At 33.4% G+C, this 19,404-nt stretch overlaps 1 protein-coding gene across 8 annotated transcripts in view; it reads left to right on the top strand.

The window, feature by feature from the left end:
* The window catches only part of celsr1a (cadherin EGF LAG seven-pass G-type receptor 1a), a 141,605-nt gene that overhangs the window by 80,920 nt on the left and 41,281 nt on the right, over positions 1–19,404 (top strand). For all 8 annotated transcript variants that reach the window (XM_087248314.2, XM_087248315.2, XM_087248312.2 and 5 more), the window contains 2 exons: positions 14,928–15,085; positions 18,914–19,077. In XM_087248314.2, the coding sequence (XP_087104440.2) occupies positions 14,928–15,085; positions 18,914–19,077 (322 nt within the window). The remainder of the gene's footprint in view (positions 1–14,927; positions 15,086–18,913; positions 19,078–19,404) is intronic.

Raw genomic sequence — 19,404 nt, 5'->3', positions numbered from 1 at the left:
TAATAATAATAATAATAAAAACAATAAAAATTTTGAAAAATATTTTAATACATTTAATTAAAAAAATTCTTACAAAATTAATTTACATTAGTTATAAAATAGTAAACAATTATTTAAATAAAATTAAATATGGGGTAAAATGAAAATATTTTAACAATTATTCACTTTAAAGCAGCTTTCTTTATTGGCCAAAATCACTACAGTTCAGTTTTAATGTTTATTTATATTTTTAATATTTTACAGATTTTTTAATGCTTCAACTTTTAAATGAACTCTATCTGTACATTCAGAAAACATCTCACTTTTATTGTGTTACACATCAGGGGTTTAATATAACCCAGACTACTGTAAAGATATTTCTTTTCTTCAAATGACACAAATGTCTTCAGCAACCTGTTTGGTGAGAAGAAGTGGACAGCACCTGAAACAAGAGCCGTCTTTGTACCCGCTCACTTTTTTCCTCCTTAAAGGCGAGTTTGTTGGATTACGCACAGAACAAGGGACAAAAGCACACGTCCATCCCATACAGTCTGGAGCACGGCCCAGCATTGATAAATGAGACGTGTTATTGAGACACATGGCTTTAAAAGTGGTCCCCATGTCCCGTAGGCCAGCCGACAACACTGTGATATGTGTATGTCCTCAGGCTGAGTGTGTGTGTGTGTGTGAGTGTGTGTGTCAGTTCTCTTGAATTATTCACAGCTCTAGGTTTACACAGCTAGAGGGTGAGTGAGGTAATGCTGTTTGATAGCGAGGGAGATCAGTGTGTGACAAAGACCTGTAGCACATTCACCATGAATGTACCATGACACCTGCTGCAGACTCTACGAGAGCAGCGATGTGTTTATATGTCAGCTAATAATAGTGAGTGTAACAAATAATAAATGGGTTAAACTCAATTCCTTCATGTTGTCCCAACACAGTTTGATTAAGTTAACTTCATTGTTTTGACACATTTAAGTAGAGTGAACATAAAACATTTAAGTTGTCTTCCCCAAAAAATAGTAAAAATTGTGTTGATACAGATCATTTCAAATAAGTAGTTTAAACAAGTAGAAAAAAATAATTTTTTGAGAGCAAGCTAGACTTATTGTATTATAAAAGTTGACATTGTGGGCTTTGTTTTTCCTAAGCACTGCTATGATGTGAAAAAAAAAATTAGCTAAAGCAACACAATTTTAGATTTTTTGGGACAACTTAATTGTTTTACGTTCAATCTACTTAAATTAGTGACTTTAAGATAATGGATTTGTGTTGGGACAACAGGAATAAATTGTGTGCAACCCTGCATTTGTTTTACAGTATACTTTCTATAGGATGATCTACAAAATGATATTTGTGGATATACATTAGATTGATCAATATCAAAATGTTAGCAAAATATATTACAATAAATTGAATAACAAGGTAAATAATGAAGAGAACCATAAACAATATTACAGTTACATTTTGTAGTTTGTATTTTTTGAATTTTTTGAGTTTGTACCTAATTTGAATTTAAATGCATTCTATTTATATTTTCTAAAGATGCTGTTTGATCACACTAGTATTTTAATACATATAAACCAAAATACATTGCCTATATTTCCTGAGAAATAGAAAATGACCGTAATATGTATTGTTTGTTAAAAATAGTGTTTAAAATAGTAAATACCCAGTCAAATTTTTACAAAAAGTAAATGAATTACAGTGATATTCTTCATATCTAAAGTTTAAAATATTTTATATTTGGTCTTATTTTCTATAACTTTAACTGTAAAAGCTAGCTATTTCTAGATCTACATTTTGTCTGTGTTTTTACTTCTTTTTCCTTCATTTTCTTGTCGGCTTAGTCCCTTTATTATTCTGGGGTCCCCACAACGGAATGAAGCACCAACTTATCCAGCTAATGTTTTACACAGCGGATGCCCTTCCAGCCGCAACCCAACACTGGGAAACACCCATACACACTCTTTCTTACACTATGGGCAATTTAGCTTAGTCAATTTACCTATACCACATGTCTTTGGACTTGTGGGGGAAACCGGAGCACCCAGAGAAAACACAAGTGAACATTGGGAGAACATTGACTAACTACACACAGAAATGCAAACTGACCCAGCCAGGACTCAAACCAGCGACCTTCTTGCTGTGAGGCGATTGAAAAAAAGTAATTACAGTAATATTTATAGCAAATATAATTACACAAAATGGATATTTACTTGTATGTTTTTTAAATATATAAATTAAATATCATATTATAAATTATAAATCAGCACAATATAACAGTACATTTACAATTCTGAAGAAGTCATTAATTTCTAAAGAACTAATTATTAATGAGATGATATACTGAACCTTTTGAACTGAAAGATTTTCATCACTGAAAAGGAATATTTAGATATTTACATTAAAATACCTTTATTTATTTATATATTTATGTTGCATATTTCGATATTAAAGGAGATATATTAAATGATGTGACACAAACAAAATGTTAAAAAATACATTATTTACATTTATTAATTTATTTACTAAAATCTTTAATTCATGAATAATCACAACCATCTGCTTTGGATACAAACTGGATCATCGATAATGTGAACCTCAGAATAAAGAAAAACTGACAGGCTAACACATGTGTAAATAAATAGCTTTCAATTTAGAATGTTATTTTAGAAAGTGTTCAGATATTTGAATCAATCATTTCATGCCTATTTACTTATATTACAATAAACACTTAATATTGCATACATTGGATATGTTCAAAGTATCGCCCAGTCCTTTTGACCTCATGCTCACACTCACACCTCAGAGAAAGTTGTCAGACCTTAAAATATTTCACAGCTAATGGTGTAAGGTGTAAGATGACTCTGTCATCAGCTCTTTCGTGTTGTTTTCATAGTTTTGAGCGTAACCCAATCCGTTGATTGACATTTTGCTCTAATCCCTCATAACACATTTGTCTTCTCGTTTAACTGACAGGTCAGTGGCAGCAATGCTGGGTTTATCTGGAAGCTGAGAACTTTTAGCCGAGCCGCGCAACCGCTACTGTCAAACCTGAGCTCTGTTAGCCCCTCGGGGGAAAACACGAGCCATTTAGTGCCGTTTACAGCCGTGTTCTCCTGTACTGACTTGTGTTAGCATTAGCAGTCCATGTTTTGGAGGTAGACCCGAGGCGTGCTCGCGTATCTGTGATGGATTCCTACTGTTGTGCTTGTAGTACACTGAATGGGCTGAACGGTACATGTCCAGAATGTGAAACTCTAGATTCCTCCTTAGAGCACAAATACTGATGTTACTCTTGAGATCCCTGTAAATGAGCTATCAAATGCCCAAACATTTCAAGACTAAGTTTCTCAATATTAATTATAACTTTTATTGATATTGCTTATGGGTTAGGGATCAAAACAAAGCTTCAGTAACCTCATTCTGTAGACTTTGACGAGATGTGGTTTATTCATGTTTTAAGCAATAAATACTTTCCTTTTTGTTTAGTTTAGTCTGTCATTTTATTTTCAGGTACAGATCTAGCTATTAATAAACCATTAACTGAGACTTTTAGTTTATTAAACTCATAATCCACTGCTTGTTAATAGTTATTAGTTGGGTATAGGTATTAGAAAGCATAAGGGATGTAGAAAAAAGATCAAGCAGAATATGTACTTTATAAGTACTAATAAACAGTCAAAAGGTAATAAATAGGCCCACATGGAATCTGCACACACAGAAATTTGCAGATTTTTAGCCCATCAATGTATCTATTTATTAAGTTGTGTAAATGTGTGTAAATTTATTTTTATTCAGTTTTTTAAATTAATTTCGGTAATACTATTGACTGGTATAAAAGTGTTCATTTGATTTATTTACAGTACAGTTTGTAAAGTTATATTTTCTGTCCTTTTATAGATATATTATATGGTAAACTTGCTTTGTTTACAAAATAATTGTTAATATTAAATAAAAGATAAAAATCTATTATTTTTTTACATTATAAGTTAAATTTTTATTTATGATACTCCCAAAATAATTCAGATTTTTTTTACAAATTTCTCCGCAGAAAAAAAAAAAAAGTGCACAGATTCTGTCGGGCCCTAGTAATAAGTTACAAAATAATATAAAAAATTGGTCCTTAAACTAAAGTTTTACAAAAGCATTATCTCTAAACTAGAATAGCATGGAGACATGGGAGTAAGAAGCCACCTTGCAACTATCAAATGGGGATAGTTCCTTCAGAAAATGGCCTTTTTATTTATTTATTTATTTTTTTTAAATGTACCATGTTTTACCCTAGACTTGAACTGAATGTTTTTCATTCTACTGCACCTTTAATGCTAGGTTCACACTAAATGCAAATTGAAAAAGTTACTACAAATGCACAACACGAAGCAACTTTCCATCTGGTGATGCAGATGATGGGGAATGCGCAATGCCTTTTGCATTCAGCAATGCTTCATGTCTGTTGTGAACAAAGCATAGTGCTTTAATATTTAAATAACTTTTATTGTAATAATAATAATAATAATAATAATAATAATGGTAATAGGCGGTTCATTCCACTGTGGCAACCCCTGATAAATCAGGGATCTAGCGGAAGGAAATTGAATTATTTATTCATTCATTTTCTTTTTGGCTTAGTCCCTTTATTAATCAGGGGTTACCACAGAGGAATGAACCGCCAACTTATCCAGCATATGTTTTACGCAGTCGATGCCCTTTAAGCCAAGGTTTGCAACCCATCACTGGGAAACACCCATACACACTCGTTCACACTCATACTCTATGGCCAATTTAGCTTACTCAATTCAGATCCAGAGAGGAGCTTTACCTATGTCTAAATCATCTTGATTATTTCAGAAGAAAATTAAAACATCCAATTTTTTGAGCAACTCTTATAGATTCTCAATAGTGAACTAAAGATTTGAGCGTGTCTTTCTGTCTGACCTCATCCTCTGTTGGGAACTGTTGGGATCAAGTGTGTTGCCATGGCTGCAGCAAACCCTCTCTGTCCCTAGAGATCAGTGTGCAGAGGTGATGGGAGTTTTCAACACTCCAGAGGGAAAACCCAAGCCAGAGGCCTCTTTTTAAAGCACCAGCGCACTACAAATGAAAAATTAGATGTTAATTATTCACCCTTGTGCTGTTCCTTTTCCATGACGTAAGAATGAGGCTTTTTCAAAAACAAAAAACTGATCAGTTCAATAAAAATGCAGTCTCCTTTTCACTCATAATACTTTGATAACTGATGAAACTGGATGATAAAGGGTGTGTTATAAGAAAGTCTTTTTAATTAGTTTTTAAAGATATTTTGTGTACAGAGATTAATATCGGTCCTGGTTGACAAATTAAGTCTTGTAGTTCACCACATTTTTTTTAGTAAGCCATGCTTACCAGATCTGTTCAGTTTATTTCCTGATAGTGATGTCAACATGCTCATTTGCATATCTAGCTCTGAGCATGTCATTTGTTTGTCAGATGTCATGTGAAATAAATCATTTAAAAAACAAAGAAGACTTCTGCAATGTGCGTGGGAAACTTACACCGCAAATTTTATCCTCTTGTGCAGTTACTGATTAAGCATTTTGACTGTAGCTTTTCTGCTGTAAGAGACGAAAACATATTTATCATTCCTTGGGTCAAGAAAGCATCTGCGTTTGTGGTATATTTTCTCCTTCCTTACTGCTAAATGGTTGCTCTGTCAGGATGCACTTCAAAAAGCAGGTTCATTCATTTACATGCTGGTACACAATTTGTGTAAGTGGCAAAAATCTGTCATGATCATGTGCTTAAGCTATTCCTGACCTATTTTTGATAAAGGAAATGGTTTATTGGTCTTTATGTGTGCATGAATGCACTCAAAATATGTTGTTTTTGCAGTTTACAAAGATAATTGAAAAGATGCTACTAAAGGGATTGGTTTTAGATGAGAGAACATTACAAATGGAACCGCTTCTAAAAGTCGTTTGGAGTTTTTTTCAATTTTGACCTGAGGATGCAATGGTTTCCCCCACAAGTCCAAAGGCATGTGGTATAGGTAAATTGGGTAGGCTAAATTGTTTGTAGTGTATGAGTTTGTATGGATGTCACCCAGTGATTGGGTGCAGCTGGAAGGACATCGCTGAGTAAAACATATGCTGGATAAGTTGGCGGTTCATTCTGCTGTGACGACAACTGATTATTAAAGCGACTAAGCCGAAAAAACAATGAATGAATGAATAAAAACATATTTGGATTATACATCAAATGTTTAGGTCAGCCAAAGTCTAGCTAAGTAAAGGTAAGGTAAAGGTAAAGGTAAAACTGACCTCACTATATTATTACCTAGAAATGAGAAGGTGCTGCTTTGATATACGAATATACACCAAATACTATGAAGAGCCAGTCCACCAAAGTGTTTTTTTTTTTGTGCTGTGCTTTTTCAACTGTCAGAGATTTAAAAACGCAGAGGGATCAACACCATGCATAAAATGCATGCCCCACATCTTGCTATAATGTTGGTGTTTTTTTTAATTCTGCGTTTTATTGACAACAACAGAAAAAAAGAACAGTGCTTGTATTTCTACAATGCAAAAACACAATTCACTTTTTTATGCAAATCTAGTTATGGTGCAAACACACCCACAGGTCATTTGTGTCCAATAGACATAATTATTGCCAGACATAAAGACATAGTATTCACATTTTGTGATTCATCATTTGCACAGTATTCAGTGAAAGAAAAATCCCCAAAAATTGTGCATGGTTGTCACATATAATAATGAGCCATATTTTTATTGGATTATTATTGCTGATTTATTGGTTTATTAAGTGCTTTATTAGTGCTCTATTGTCCGATTTAAAAATACTTTTCAACCAAAAATTCCTGGCACTGTTTACTTAACGTTTACCTGTTTCAGACCTTTAATAGTTTCTTTCTTCTGTCAAACACAAAATAAGATATTTTGAAAAACATTGGAAACTCATTGACTTCCATAGCACTTGTTCTTACTATTGATGTCAATGGTTAGAGGTTTTAAACATTTTTCAAAACATCTTTTGTGTTTGACAGAAGAAAGAAATTCATAAAGGTTTGGAACCACTTGAGAGTATATAATAAGTACATTTTCATTTCTGGGTGAACAATTCCTTTAAATTACCTATAATGTATATATAAATGCATTTAGCATTTGATTGAGTTTTAGGATACTTTTGCTACTTGTTTAATTATTATACTATTCACAGAGGTCTCATGAAGAAATTGTACTGATCAGAACAAAAGGATAGTACTGAAATCAGATTCCTATCCATATTAATTTACTGTTAGATCTGTGTGAAACCCACATTTTAACATCCGGGCTGATTCACCAGATTCTCTGCCAAGAAGCAGATCCCTCATCTACTCTGCTGGGAGTAAATCACCTGCATTAGCTGATTTAGATCAAGATAGATAGATAGAAGAAAGCTGTGGGTGAACATCAATGCAAGGAAAAAACCTCACTTAAAACACTCTCGATTCATAGTGAAACCTGCACGCAGTGTTTTAAATCACAGATGGATGTTGAGGAAGCAGCCTGAGGTGGAAAACAAACACAAGTAGACACCTGCCTCTGTCAGAAGCTGCAGGACGTGTGGTATGCAGCCAGACGCTCAGAATATTAAGATATCTATATATTGAGATAGCTAATATGTTTTTTTTTCTGAAGCAGTTTGACGGGAAACCGTACTGTTATCTGTGTGTGAGGTGGATGTTTCTGATTTGCCAGGAAGCCAAAACCTCCAGATCTGGAACTACAACCAACAAATGCTTTGCTGGTGTGTTTACCTTTTCAGAAAGAAAAGAGCAAAAGTCGATTATCAAGTTCAAAGCAAGATTAGTAATATTTAGGTTAATAGGGTTTCATCATCAAATAGTATGCGTCAGCTGTTTGAATTTCAAGGTTTTGTTTTATAATATGTTATTAATTGTGTTGAACTATTTATTTTTTTGATTATTTTAAATGCTTTATTAAAGAAAGTCTTTGAAAATGTTGTTGTTTACCGGTCTGGGATATACAGTAGTGAAACTTTAGGGATTCTGAGTAATGGCGTCATGTGTCAACACAGAAGCCTTTGTTTAGGTCTGTCGGTCATTTTACACCACGCAAAAGAGCAAACCAGGCTAATCTGACTCAAATTGCACCCAGGCACACTATGAGTTTAACACTCAAACAGACCCATAGGAAAGAACCTGAAGTGAGCAATGAGACTTAATTTATTTCTTCCCTCACAAAGTCATGACAATGCATGTGTTTTAGGTTACTTTATCTTGAGTTAGAAAGTTAATCAGGTTTCAACTTCTTTTTTAAGTTAAACAAGTTTTAACTTGATGTTTTAAATCAGCTTAATTGACGTTCAAATGACTGTAAGTTTAGTTTTAAAAATGTAAGTAAGCAACTCATTTTTACAGTGCTCACTTATGCCCCTTTTAGGTGTAGTAAATTGTGCTCAGTTATGTCAAGGTGCCAAAGTCTATTGTCAAACGTCAGAATAATTTTTTGTTTTCTTAATACATATCTTCTTACAAAACATTTACACATTTGTTAGCTATGTATAATAAAGTCAGCATGAACATATAAATAATAAAGCCTGACAGGTTTCTGAGAAGAAAAAATGGCAAGCAGTTTTTATTTTAAAAATATTTTATTATATATTATTATTTGCTCTATAGTCTGAAGTTTATTAATGCCTTTTCAAAATAGTACCAGAATGAATGTTTGCTATGGGTCGTTGACACTAATTTGTTTTGTTCCATTATGCCTGGTGTCTGCGCTACTCGTTTTAGTTTGGAAGTGCTGCTGTTCTGTTTTAGTACACCGTAAAACCCAACAGTCAGCTTTATTAAATGAAATGAGTGTAGTTAACTCAAAATTTACTAAAAGTTATTTTTTCTCATTTGAAAAGAGTTTCGAACTCAGTGTTGATGGTGAGGAGTTCAAATGAGTTACTTCAAATGGAGTAAGTTCACAGTACTCATATAGATTAGTGTTTGAACTCAAATGTTTTGTAGCATTTCGTTTCCGTAAACGATTTGAGTTACCTTTACTTATTAGGTTTTACATTACTCAGTTGGTTTGAGTTCTCTTCATTTATTGGGTTTTACTGTGCTCAAATAGCTTCTTTTACTCAAATAGATTAAGTTTGCAGTACTCATTAGGATTAGATTTTTTAAACTTAAATAGTTTGTTGTAATCGGTTTCCTCAAACGGTTTGAGTTACCTTAACTTTTTGAGTTTTACAGTAAATAGACTGAAACATGCGCTGTTTCTCAGTAGGCGTTCTTAAGTGTTCTTGCATCTTTGTGTTCTTGCATCCTTGTTCAGCAAAGTTCAGATCTAAAACTCAAGACTGCAAAAATGAAGAACGCATGAAAGATCCTGCATGTGTTCTTAATATCAAGTATCCAGGGCAAGGTGTTATGGGCCATGCATATTTAGTAGATTCATGCATTGGGAAACAAAATAACCTCCCCAATCAATGCTAATATTGGCTAAGGGGATGGAGGGTGGTGGGGTGCTTTAAACACTAGCCTAAAGAAAGAAAGAAATATGCTAAGATTCGAAGATTGTTATTAATAAATAATTTGAAAAATGTTGTTAATAAAGCTGTCAAGACCCAAATCGCATAAGTGCTACTCTTCTACAAGTCAAAAACCCAGGTTAAACCTACATAATTCATTCATGTCGTCACAACACAAAACAAGCAAGTCAGTTTAATCTTACAAATGTAAGTGGAGTGAAAATAAAACAAATGAATTGTTCAATAAAACAACAAGAGTTGTTAAACAAGTAATTTGAGCAAGCAAACTTCTTTTAAGTGTAGTATGGATGGATATATATATTTTTTACAACAATTGAAATAAAAAAGTTTTGTTTTAAAACAAAAATAACAGCACCTAAATCAAGCTTTAAGCAGCCATTGGAAAATTTGTGAGTGTTATCTAATATTTGCATGGTTCTGATGATGTCAGCAAAAAAAAAAAATAATAATTTTAATGGGAAAAAATATATTTTTGGAATATGAAGCAAATTTAAAATGAACTAAGAGATGCATTCCCAAATTAGAAGTCATGTTTATTTTGAAGTCATGTTTCAGGTGTTCGGTCTCATTCAACAAATCGTGAACTGTGTCTTATCGCTGCTTCTTGTGATTTTTCGGATCGTGGCTTAAAACAAAAACTGTGTTTTCCAGCAGCTTCTGGCAGCTGGAGTGTTTTTATTCTACTCCACTGATTGAGAAGTCAGATGAATGGGTTGCTGAAATCAAGCAGCGTGAAGCTCAGCTCCTAAATCAAAGGAAACATGGAGAAATAAATTTTTGACCTGGTCTGTTGTTGACCGTGTTTGTGCTGAACAGTACAAGGCATGGATATTGTGCTTGAAGTCAGGTGATACTAGATTGTTGTTAACTCTTTACTAAATATAGTGGCTTTTAATATTTTCAAACCAGTGCATAGTTTAAAACAGACTGGCTGCATGAAAAATAGACATGTCTTTGTTTTGGTTTTATATTTCATGAATAAAAATAAAGTTTATAAATATTTATTTATTTATTTATTTATTTATACAACAGTTCTGTCTGGTTCTCAAATCTGATTGGCTGATAGCCGTGCAATATTCTGCAATATCAGAACTCCTACAGCCTCTTTACCCTTTTCATACCCTTTCACATACAGCCAGCAAAAAGCAGACACTACAGATCTAAAGTTTAAAAGATGCACGCTAAACTGTTTAACTTTCAGCTTATGAAGCTTATAAATTTTGAATCCGGAAAAAAGTTGTTCCTCATACAAAAGGGTTTTTGAGACTCTCCATGTTTGATTTTGTTTTTATATACACAATTATGCCATCAAACTGTTGTATAAATGCAATATCACACTTGTAGCAGTGTGATATGGCTGGATATCGGCACTGGTGGGAGCACTAAGGCACTCGGCCTGCGGCCTTGTGCCAACGCACGCCTCCCACCAGTGCCGATATACAGCCATATCGCATTGCTACTCGTGTGATATTGCTCATATATATATATATATATATATATATATATATATATATATATATATATATATATATATATATATATATATATATATGATATTAATGTATAATTCTAAATGTAACATTTAAATATATATTATTTACAGAAAAAAAAAAAACAATTGAAGAGTGCAAATAGTAAAGCCTCTAAGTCACGTCTGAATTTTCTTTTAAAATAATACTTTTTTTTTCTTAGGCTCTTGTGTGTAAGTTTAGTAATTTAACTTTTTTGGCAATTAATAAGTTCTTTTTGTTGCCTTTAAAATAAAACAACAGAACGTAAAAATAGAACTTAGAAAATTAGAAAAAAATAGAAAATTACCAATTTTAGAAATAAAAGTCAGAAGGCACCTACAGACTTTTGCATCTGAACTCTTCAATTATAGTAAGTGAGCTTGTTCAAGTGACCCGCATGAGCTGAGATATCTATCTGAATAATAGCACACACCCTCATATCCTGCTGGAAACAGGCCAAATGAAAGCAAAATACACCTAACCAGTGTCTTTTTTTGCCAGTCTAGTCTTTTTTTTTTTTTTTTTTTTGCTGTTGCTTTGAAGCTGTTTTTATCTACTCTGGTCATCTGTTGGGGTTTGTGTCTGAGATCTCACCTTTTCATAGTTACTATTCTATTTATCCATCGCAGTTCCATGAGAAACTGAGGAGAGATAGACAGATGGTAGATGGAGACAAATCAAATGGGAAAGGAGTTTTGTTTATGTATAAATATTGTTGTGTATAAGTACATGCATTTAATCTATTGGTCCATGATTAGAAGTTTATTTAATCTGTCTACTAATGATTGCTTGCAAATAGTATGTCACAATGTTACACCACTATTGTGTCATATTTTTTCGAGGTTGACATGATCTATGACATATATATTTTGAAAATCTACAATGAATGCTTTGTTTTGCTAAATGTACTCTAGTTAGAATTGTATTAATTTAAAATGTAATATAATAATAAATATATAGTAATAATAATTAAAAATATATCAAATTGTTTATAATTTGACAAAAATGGTTGGAAATGAACCTAAACAAAACTGTTCTTTTCGAAATTGAAATTTATATATTTTTTTAAACTATAATTTAGTTTTCATATTTAATCCTTTGTTGCTGGTTCAAGTTCCGACTGGGTCAGTTGGCATTTCTGTGTAGTTAGCATGTTCTCTCCGTATTGGTGTGGGTCCTCCTGTTTCCCCCACAGTCCAAAGACATGTGCAATAAGTGAACTGACTAAACTAAATTGGCTGTAGTGTATGTGTGGGTGTGAATGCAAGAGTGTATGGGTGTTTACCAGAACTGGTTGCAGCTGGAAGGATATCCACTGCGTATAACTATGCTGGATAAGTTGGCGGTTTATTCCACTCTGGCAACCCTGATTAATAAAGGGACTGAGTTGAAAAGAAAATTAATTATTGAATAAATGTGAATATAATGATGCATAAATAGTAATAATATTTTAATGATATAACGTTTTCTTGCTTTTTATATTTTGACAAATACAATTTTTCTCTTTTTAATTTTCTCTTACTATAAATCAGTCCAAATTGTGCCATTGTTTAGACAGCACCTAATGGAAAGTAGGAAATAGTAATTTCTGCAGGAGTGGCAGTGTTAGTTTAGATAGCGCCGATGTGCAGTGGAAAGTGTGTCATTCTGGGAGTGAACTCTTACACACGACGCTGGCTTTTCTTTCCTACTGTCACTTTCTTGTTCTGCATTTCAGTCAGACAGGTGGGCCAGGTGTTCAAAGCCCGGACACACTTTACAGATATATCTCCTGTAAACATCTCTTATATCTCAGCCTATACGCTACAGTCATGCATGTCTGAACTGCATTCTGGAAACATCCGCACAAAAAAAATCATCTTTACATTTAGAACATATACTTATGACAGCCAAATTAATATACACTCAAAAAACATTTTGCTGCTTGTTTAAGCTACTTTTTTAAAATGAGTTGAAACAACAAAATTCTTAAGTTTTTTTAAGGGACAGCTTAATTATTTTAGGTTCAATCCACCTAAATTGGAAAAAAATCTATAATTTAAACCGATTTGGGTTGGGACAACATGAAGAAGTGGTGTGAAACCCAGCATTTTTTGTGTGATTAACACAAGTGTTTCATGCTCTCAAACTTAACTGTCATAATCAGAAATGGATGCATGATTCGATGGAATTTACAGTACTTCTGAGTAGCTTTGCTCTCTTTGAAATGTATAAACTCCTCCTAGATCATTCCTCTTTATTTATGTTCTCTGCAACTCTATTAGCCTCCATGCAAACTTAAGTTTATTGGAGAAAGAGCTTTTTTGTTCAAAGCCCCCAAATTATGGGGCACACTTTGTTTTAGCATCCGAAATGCACCAAATTTGGATCACTTCACATTAAAAAAAAAAAAAAAAAAGTCACTCAATTGTTTTTTAAAAAGTTAACTTAATCCATTTATGTTTGAACAACATAAAGGAATTTTGTGGAAGCCAGAGTTTTTTATTTTAATGTTAAAAGTTGACTAAGACAGATTTATATATTAAAGGTGATCTGTAGGTGATCTGTCAAAATGCTAACTGGTTAGCAGAATATCTTTGAAACAAAGTCCCTCGCCTGCCGTCCAAAGCCATGCCTCCTGAAACACAAACACGCATACTAGATAGAAATAACACTAGTTCATGTCATTCACCGGCTAGAGATTTAGTTAGTGGTTGGCCGGCGGCTTGCAGGAATTACACTTATTACTAAGCCATACTTACATGCTGTTTCAGACCGAATATTCAAAGTAAAGGTTGTCATTGTTCAAAAATGAACCAATGTGATATGAATATAAAACTAACTTGACCTCAGTAAAGCAGGCTAGGCTGAACAGCGCTTTTTACTGATGTTTTGTTGTTAAACAAAATAAAAATTTACATTGTCGATGCTGTAAAAGGCACCTCATGAAATTGGTCACATCAATCTTTCACCGGGACATTTGAGTGGCTGAAAAACACTTCTGTGCATATTAGCCATTCATAATACACCATAATCTATATCAGCGTTGCGTGACTCAAATAGTTTGAAAACAGAACATTACCTGTCTATAAGAAATACTTCTGCCATGGTGTCGTCCTTCCTCTAGCATGTAAAACTAACCTCAATATTGATTCAGGATTTGAAAAAGTTTTGATTCAGCATTTGATTTTACCGCGATGCTACGCTAACTTTTAAATGCACATATGCTATGATTGTGACGTGTGCACATGAATGTGCAGCAAGCACAGAAATGGCAGATATGCGTGAAGAGATGCGCAGTTTTACTTTTGCAAATTTACTTTTGTTGACAGACAGTTTGGGCTACTTATCAGAATTCTGGGAAATGTCAGACCAATTATCTTTAATTGGATGACCAGATTTTATTTTTTTTGCCTCACCTAGAATATAAAGATGCAGATAGATAGGGTTCGATCATTTACTTTAATCATAACTATTGGAATGTGAAGAGACTTTCAACCAGCACAACAAAAATGTGTCTGAATCACCTACTGAACTTTTAAGCTTGCTTTATATAGTATTTAAAATTATATAGTATTTTAATATATGTATTTAATGTAAATAGCACTTCTTCTGTATTGCCTTTCTTGTTGAATCACTGAATGCCTCCTCAAGTGTAAGTTGCTTTGAACAAATACATTTGCTAAATGACTAAATGTATTTATTTATTTATTTTTTGCATGAAAAAAAATCTTAAATGTTACTTTCAGGATCTTAAGCACATTACAAATACACTTTCATTAAAGTAAAGTCCACATATTTTTTGAAAAAGAGAATGTAAAATAAATATGTTTTAAAACTCAGTTTACATGATATAGATGTTTGTTGATTTGTAATCTATTTTCTCATTTCTCCTCTTTCCAGCCCAAGATCAGTCATTTGGGGTTGCCTCAAGGTCCGTCAGGTGAAAAGGTGGCAGTGGTTGCTGTAGATGACTGTGACATTGCCATGGCAGTGCGCTTTGGCACTCAGATCGGCAATTACTCATGTGCTGCCCAGGGCACCCAAACCGGCCAGAAGAAGTGAGTTATCTTCATCTTTTTCTGTATAAACCAAACAAGAGCTCATCATCCTCTTGAAAATTAGTCTTCTGCAATTATTTGTAATTACACTTCACATTCCCTCAGGACATACATCCACATATAGCTCATTTGTGAAAGATCTACTCATCCTTTAGATGGAAATTGAAGCGTCAGATAATGTTGCGTGCTGGAACAGAGCTTCGCATTAAAACACATCAAAGAAAAAAAAACAGTAGATAAATGTGAAGGTTTAACCCGTCGCTCCAGTTTGATAAGCACAGACCTGTTTTATATACCGCATGGCAACATTCCAGTCGCTATTGCTCTGTTGTCATGGAGATTGTAGACAGTGATTGACAGGTTGGCTGGGGAAGGTCACGCCCCCTTTCACCCGTCTGGTTTCTCTATTAGAAAACATTTGGTCACTCAGATTAATCATTGAATTTTGCCTCAGCGCTCCTAATTTGCTGCTTATTAATAGTTATTTAGGTAGTAGTTGAGTTTAGGTATTAGGGATGTAGATCATGCAGAAGATGTACTTTATAAGTATTAATAAACAGCCAAAATTTTAAAGCCACTTTCCACTTTTTTTAAATAGGCAAATTTTAAAGTCACCTAGTGTTGAATTCATTCTTTAATTCATTCAGACTAGCTAAAGTTCTGTCAGGAGCACTTTTAGCTTAGCTTAGCAAAGGTTATTGAATCAGATCAGACCAAGTGTGCCGCAAGCCTACGTTTGAGTGAAGGTTTCGGCCGTTAGATCGCCCCCTGGGGGCTGGCTGCAGTACAAGTCATAAAGCCCGCCTCCTCCGTGTTAATGAAGGAGACTTGAGCCCAAATAAAAAAAAAAATTACACTTGCAATAAAATGTCCCGAAAGATAGTTCTGGTCGATTAAGGCACTGGTTATTGTGCTGAAATAGGTGCAGATCTTCATTTTTGTAAACAGTTTGTTTTTAGCAGTAATTTAATGCTGGGCGTGTCATCGTGGTTGACAGCTGTGATTGACAGTTTCTCAAAGCGCGGCGTCTGAGCTTCGGCAGGAGACTGAAGTAGACTGAAATGTTATTATTCGATTTCTGTGTTATTTTACCATGACAAAATGAGTTCAGCAGTAAACTATAGTGTCTGACATACATGATCCTGGTGGAACACTGTTTATTCGCTAAGTTCAGGGCTTTTTTCGGGCTTTATTAGTTTGCTGATACACGCCTAGCCACCCAGATAGCAAAACACAGTTCCGGCTAGATCCTCGCCTGCCGGAGACTTATCTCTTAGAGCTCAGACTGACTAATGTTACCTCTGCTGGACCTACTCCGGATGCCTGGACTCACTGCCCGATTCCAGTCCGAGTCAATCGAGCCAGATGCGGCGGCCGAGCGAGCCGGTGCTGCCGCATGCGAGCCGGAATCAGCCCGCGACGCCGCGAGTAAGTTATGCGCTGCGGCCTGGAGCTGGCGCGATTGAATATATAAAACCCTCATATTTGTTAACGTTATTACATCCATTTGTGTTGATATGACAGCAAACGCATGCTGAGAAGTTCGGGGGGCGTAGTTGATTTTACATAAAGCGTTTGATTGGAAGCTCGACTCTGCTCATTTTCGCGGCTCCTCCTCTGGCTCCATTAAACAATCCTTCTGCGCATGTCTGGCTCCAATTTCAGCAGTCTTTTGCGACAGTTTGTGCCCGTCAAGCAGGCGTTTTGCCCTCAAGGCGTTCAATGGGAAAAAGGGCTGTCGCGTCGTCCATATTTTTTACAGTCATTGGATCAGACCAATAGCATCTTACTCAAAAAAATTGACCTAGCAACTTTTCATTTTCCTTTGATCTTTTTTTTTTTTTTTTTTTTTTGTTTTTTTGAGTGAAATGCTCACGGTCTAATCCTAATGAGCCTATTTCCGAAAAGGTGGAGTGTTCCCTTAATAATTGGCATAATTAATAGTGAGACCTGGTAATTAAATTAAAGTGTTTGCAATCTTTTCTTTGGCATAAAATGGTGTCATGACCAAATTCTAATAATCATTTGCAGGATCTTTTAATAGACAATACTGTTTAAAACTTATATATACACTACCAGTCAAACGTTTTGGGTCAATAGGTCTTTTAAATGTTTTAAAATAAGCTTATCCTTCTCACCAAGGCTGCATTTATTTAATCAAAAATACAGTTCAAATTGTGAATGTTATTGCAATATAAGTTTTAGAGTAATTTATAATTTAATTTAATCTTTTATTCCAGTGATTTTAAATATTAAATTAAAATTAATTATTATTTTCATTATTAATATTATTAATGTAATAGCAATAAAAGCATTAATGACTGGAGTAATAATTTCATTTAAATCTACAATAAGAAAGCAGTTATTTGAAAATTGAATAAATATTTAGCAATTTAACATTTACGTGTTTGTATATATATATATATATATATATATATATATATATATATATATATATATATATATATATATATATATATATATATATATATATATATATATATATATATTAAACTTAATGTCATATATAAGTAGAAAGTATTGGAAATACATGTTGTTGGTGAAATAAATATCACTAACCATTGAAACACACAATTAAAACATTTGCTGTTGAAGGATTTTTTATAAAAAAAGTATTATTTAATTGTCAATTTAATTTAATTGTCATAACGTACAATAAACTTATTAACAATGCTACTATTTCAATACATGCTAATGGTCAGTATATTGTAATGATTTCAGAAGGAAGGATCATTTGACATTGAATACTGGCTTGCCATTTCAAAAATAAATATTGTGTATAAATGAATGAATAAACAAGCTAACAAAACAAGAAACCATCAGATGAAAAAATGCAATAATATTTAAAATATTGGATATTTATTGTATGGAGATTAGGTTTGTAATCGCATAAATACCATTAAGATGTATATTAAGATATTTTAAAAATTATATTATTCATATATCACATATTTGCTGTTTTCAAAAGTAAAAAATGTTGCACACTGTGATTACTCTAATAGATGTGCACTGTAAAAAAGTATCCATTAATAAATTATTTTGTAAACCACTGGTGTCTTTCAGATATTAATGTAATCAATTGCATTACGGGTCTTTGATCTCTTCTCTATTGGGTTTTAATGTTGAAAATCCAACTCTGCAGTTTAACAAAGTTTTTTATTTTCTTTTATATTTTAGCAGTTTGAAACAGCAGTGAGAAATAAGATATTGAAATTTAAGTATGCAAAATAAGAGAATTAAGTAGTTGCGTCATTTACAACACCAACCCAGATAATATATCACTTCAAACTATAATAAACTTATAATTTTTTTCAATCTTTTCAACGTCCAAAATTGTTAGAGGAAAGATCAAGGTCCTAATGCAATTATAATGCAAGCTGACCAAAGGCATGAATCACAAAATACAGAAAACTGTTCATTTACTCATATGTTTCTACAGTATGTAAAAACTGTGTACCTGTTTATAATTTATTTGTACTGCAAAAACTTTAAGAAATGACCTGTTTTATTATATAATATATCAATAAATCACCCAATGAGGTAAACAAAATAATCATATGTCAAAAGAAAAAACAATTATAATTTTGCTTACCCAATTGGTTGATTATTTTGTTTGTTTTAAGGAAAAACTCTCCTAATTGTGGCATATTATTTTTTAAAGACAAGACAATATTTTTGCTTGTCTAAAAACACTTCTTGATTTAAGAACTTGTAGAAATTGGGACTACAAAAAAGACAAAAAGTAAGAAAAGCTTTTTTTTTTGCAGTGTACTATGGTGGATATTTAAGTGTTTCATCTCTCTTCAGGTCTTTGGATCTCACTGGACCACTTTTACTTGGCGGTGTTCCAAATCTTCCGGAGGATTTCCCCATACGGAACCGGGACTTCGTGGGTTGCATGAGAAACCTGACAATTGACAGTAAATCAGTTGACATGGCCAGTTACATTGCCAACAATGGCACTACCGAAGGTTAGCCACAAATCATTACATTGCTTGCTGATCAACTTTCGAATAGTTGTAATTCCTTAACTCTTGTATTCTGATTTTGAGGCTTTGGCCACAGCTTTCACAGTGTTTCAGCAAATAGACTAATTGTTTATGACACAGATTTTGTGAAAATGCTTTGGAATTTTTAAAAACTCAACAATACACTCAGGGTAAATTGTATTCTAGTGGTTGTTTTTGCTCTTTTTACTTTCATTATAATGACTTTTTTTTTCAAAGCAGTGACACTATATAGTCGTGCATTCTTGATTGTTGGTGGTTTGGAGGTACACTTTATCATTTTACTGTTGA

This window comes from Danio rerio, chromosome 4 (genome assembly GCF_052040795.2).
Source record: "Danio rerio strain M-AB ecotype USA chromosome 4, GRCz13ab, whole genome shotgun sequence".
NCBI classification, from domain to species: domain Eukaryota; kingdom Metazoa; phylum Chordata; class Actinopteri; order Cypriniformes; family Danionidae; genus Danio; species Danio rerio.
This window is presented reverse-complemented; position numbering and strand designations above follow the sequence as displayed.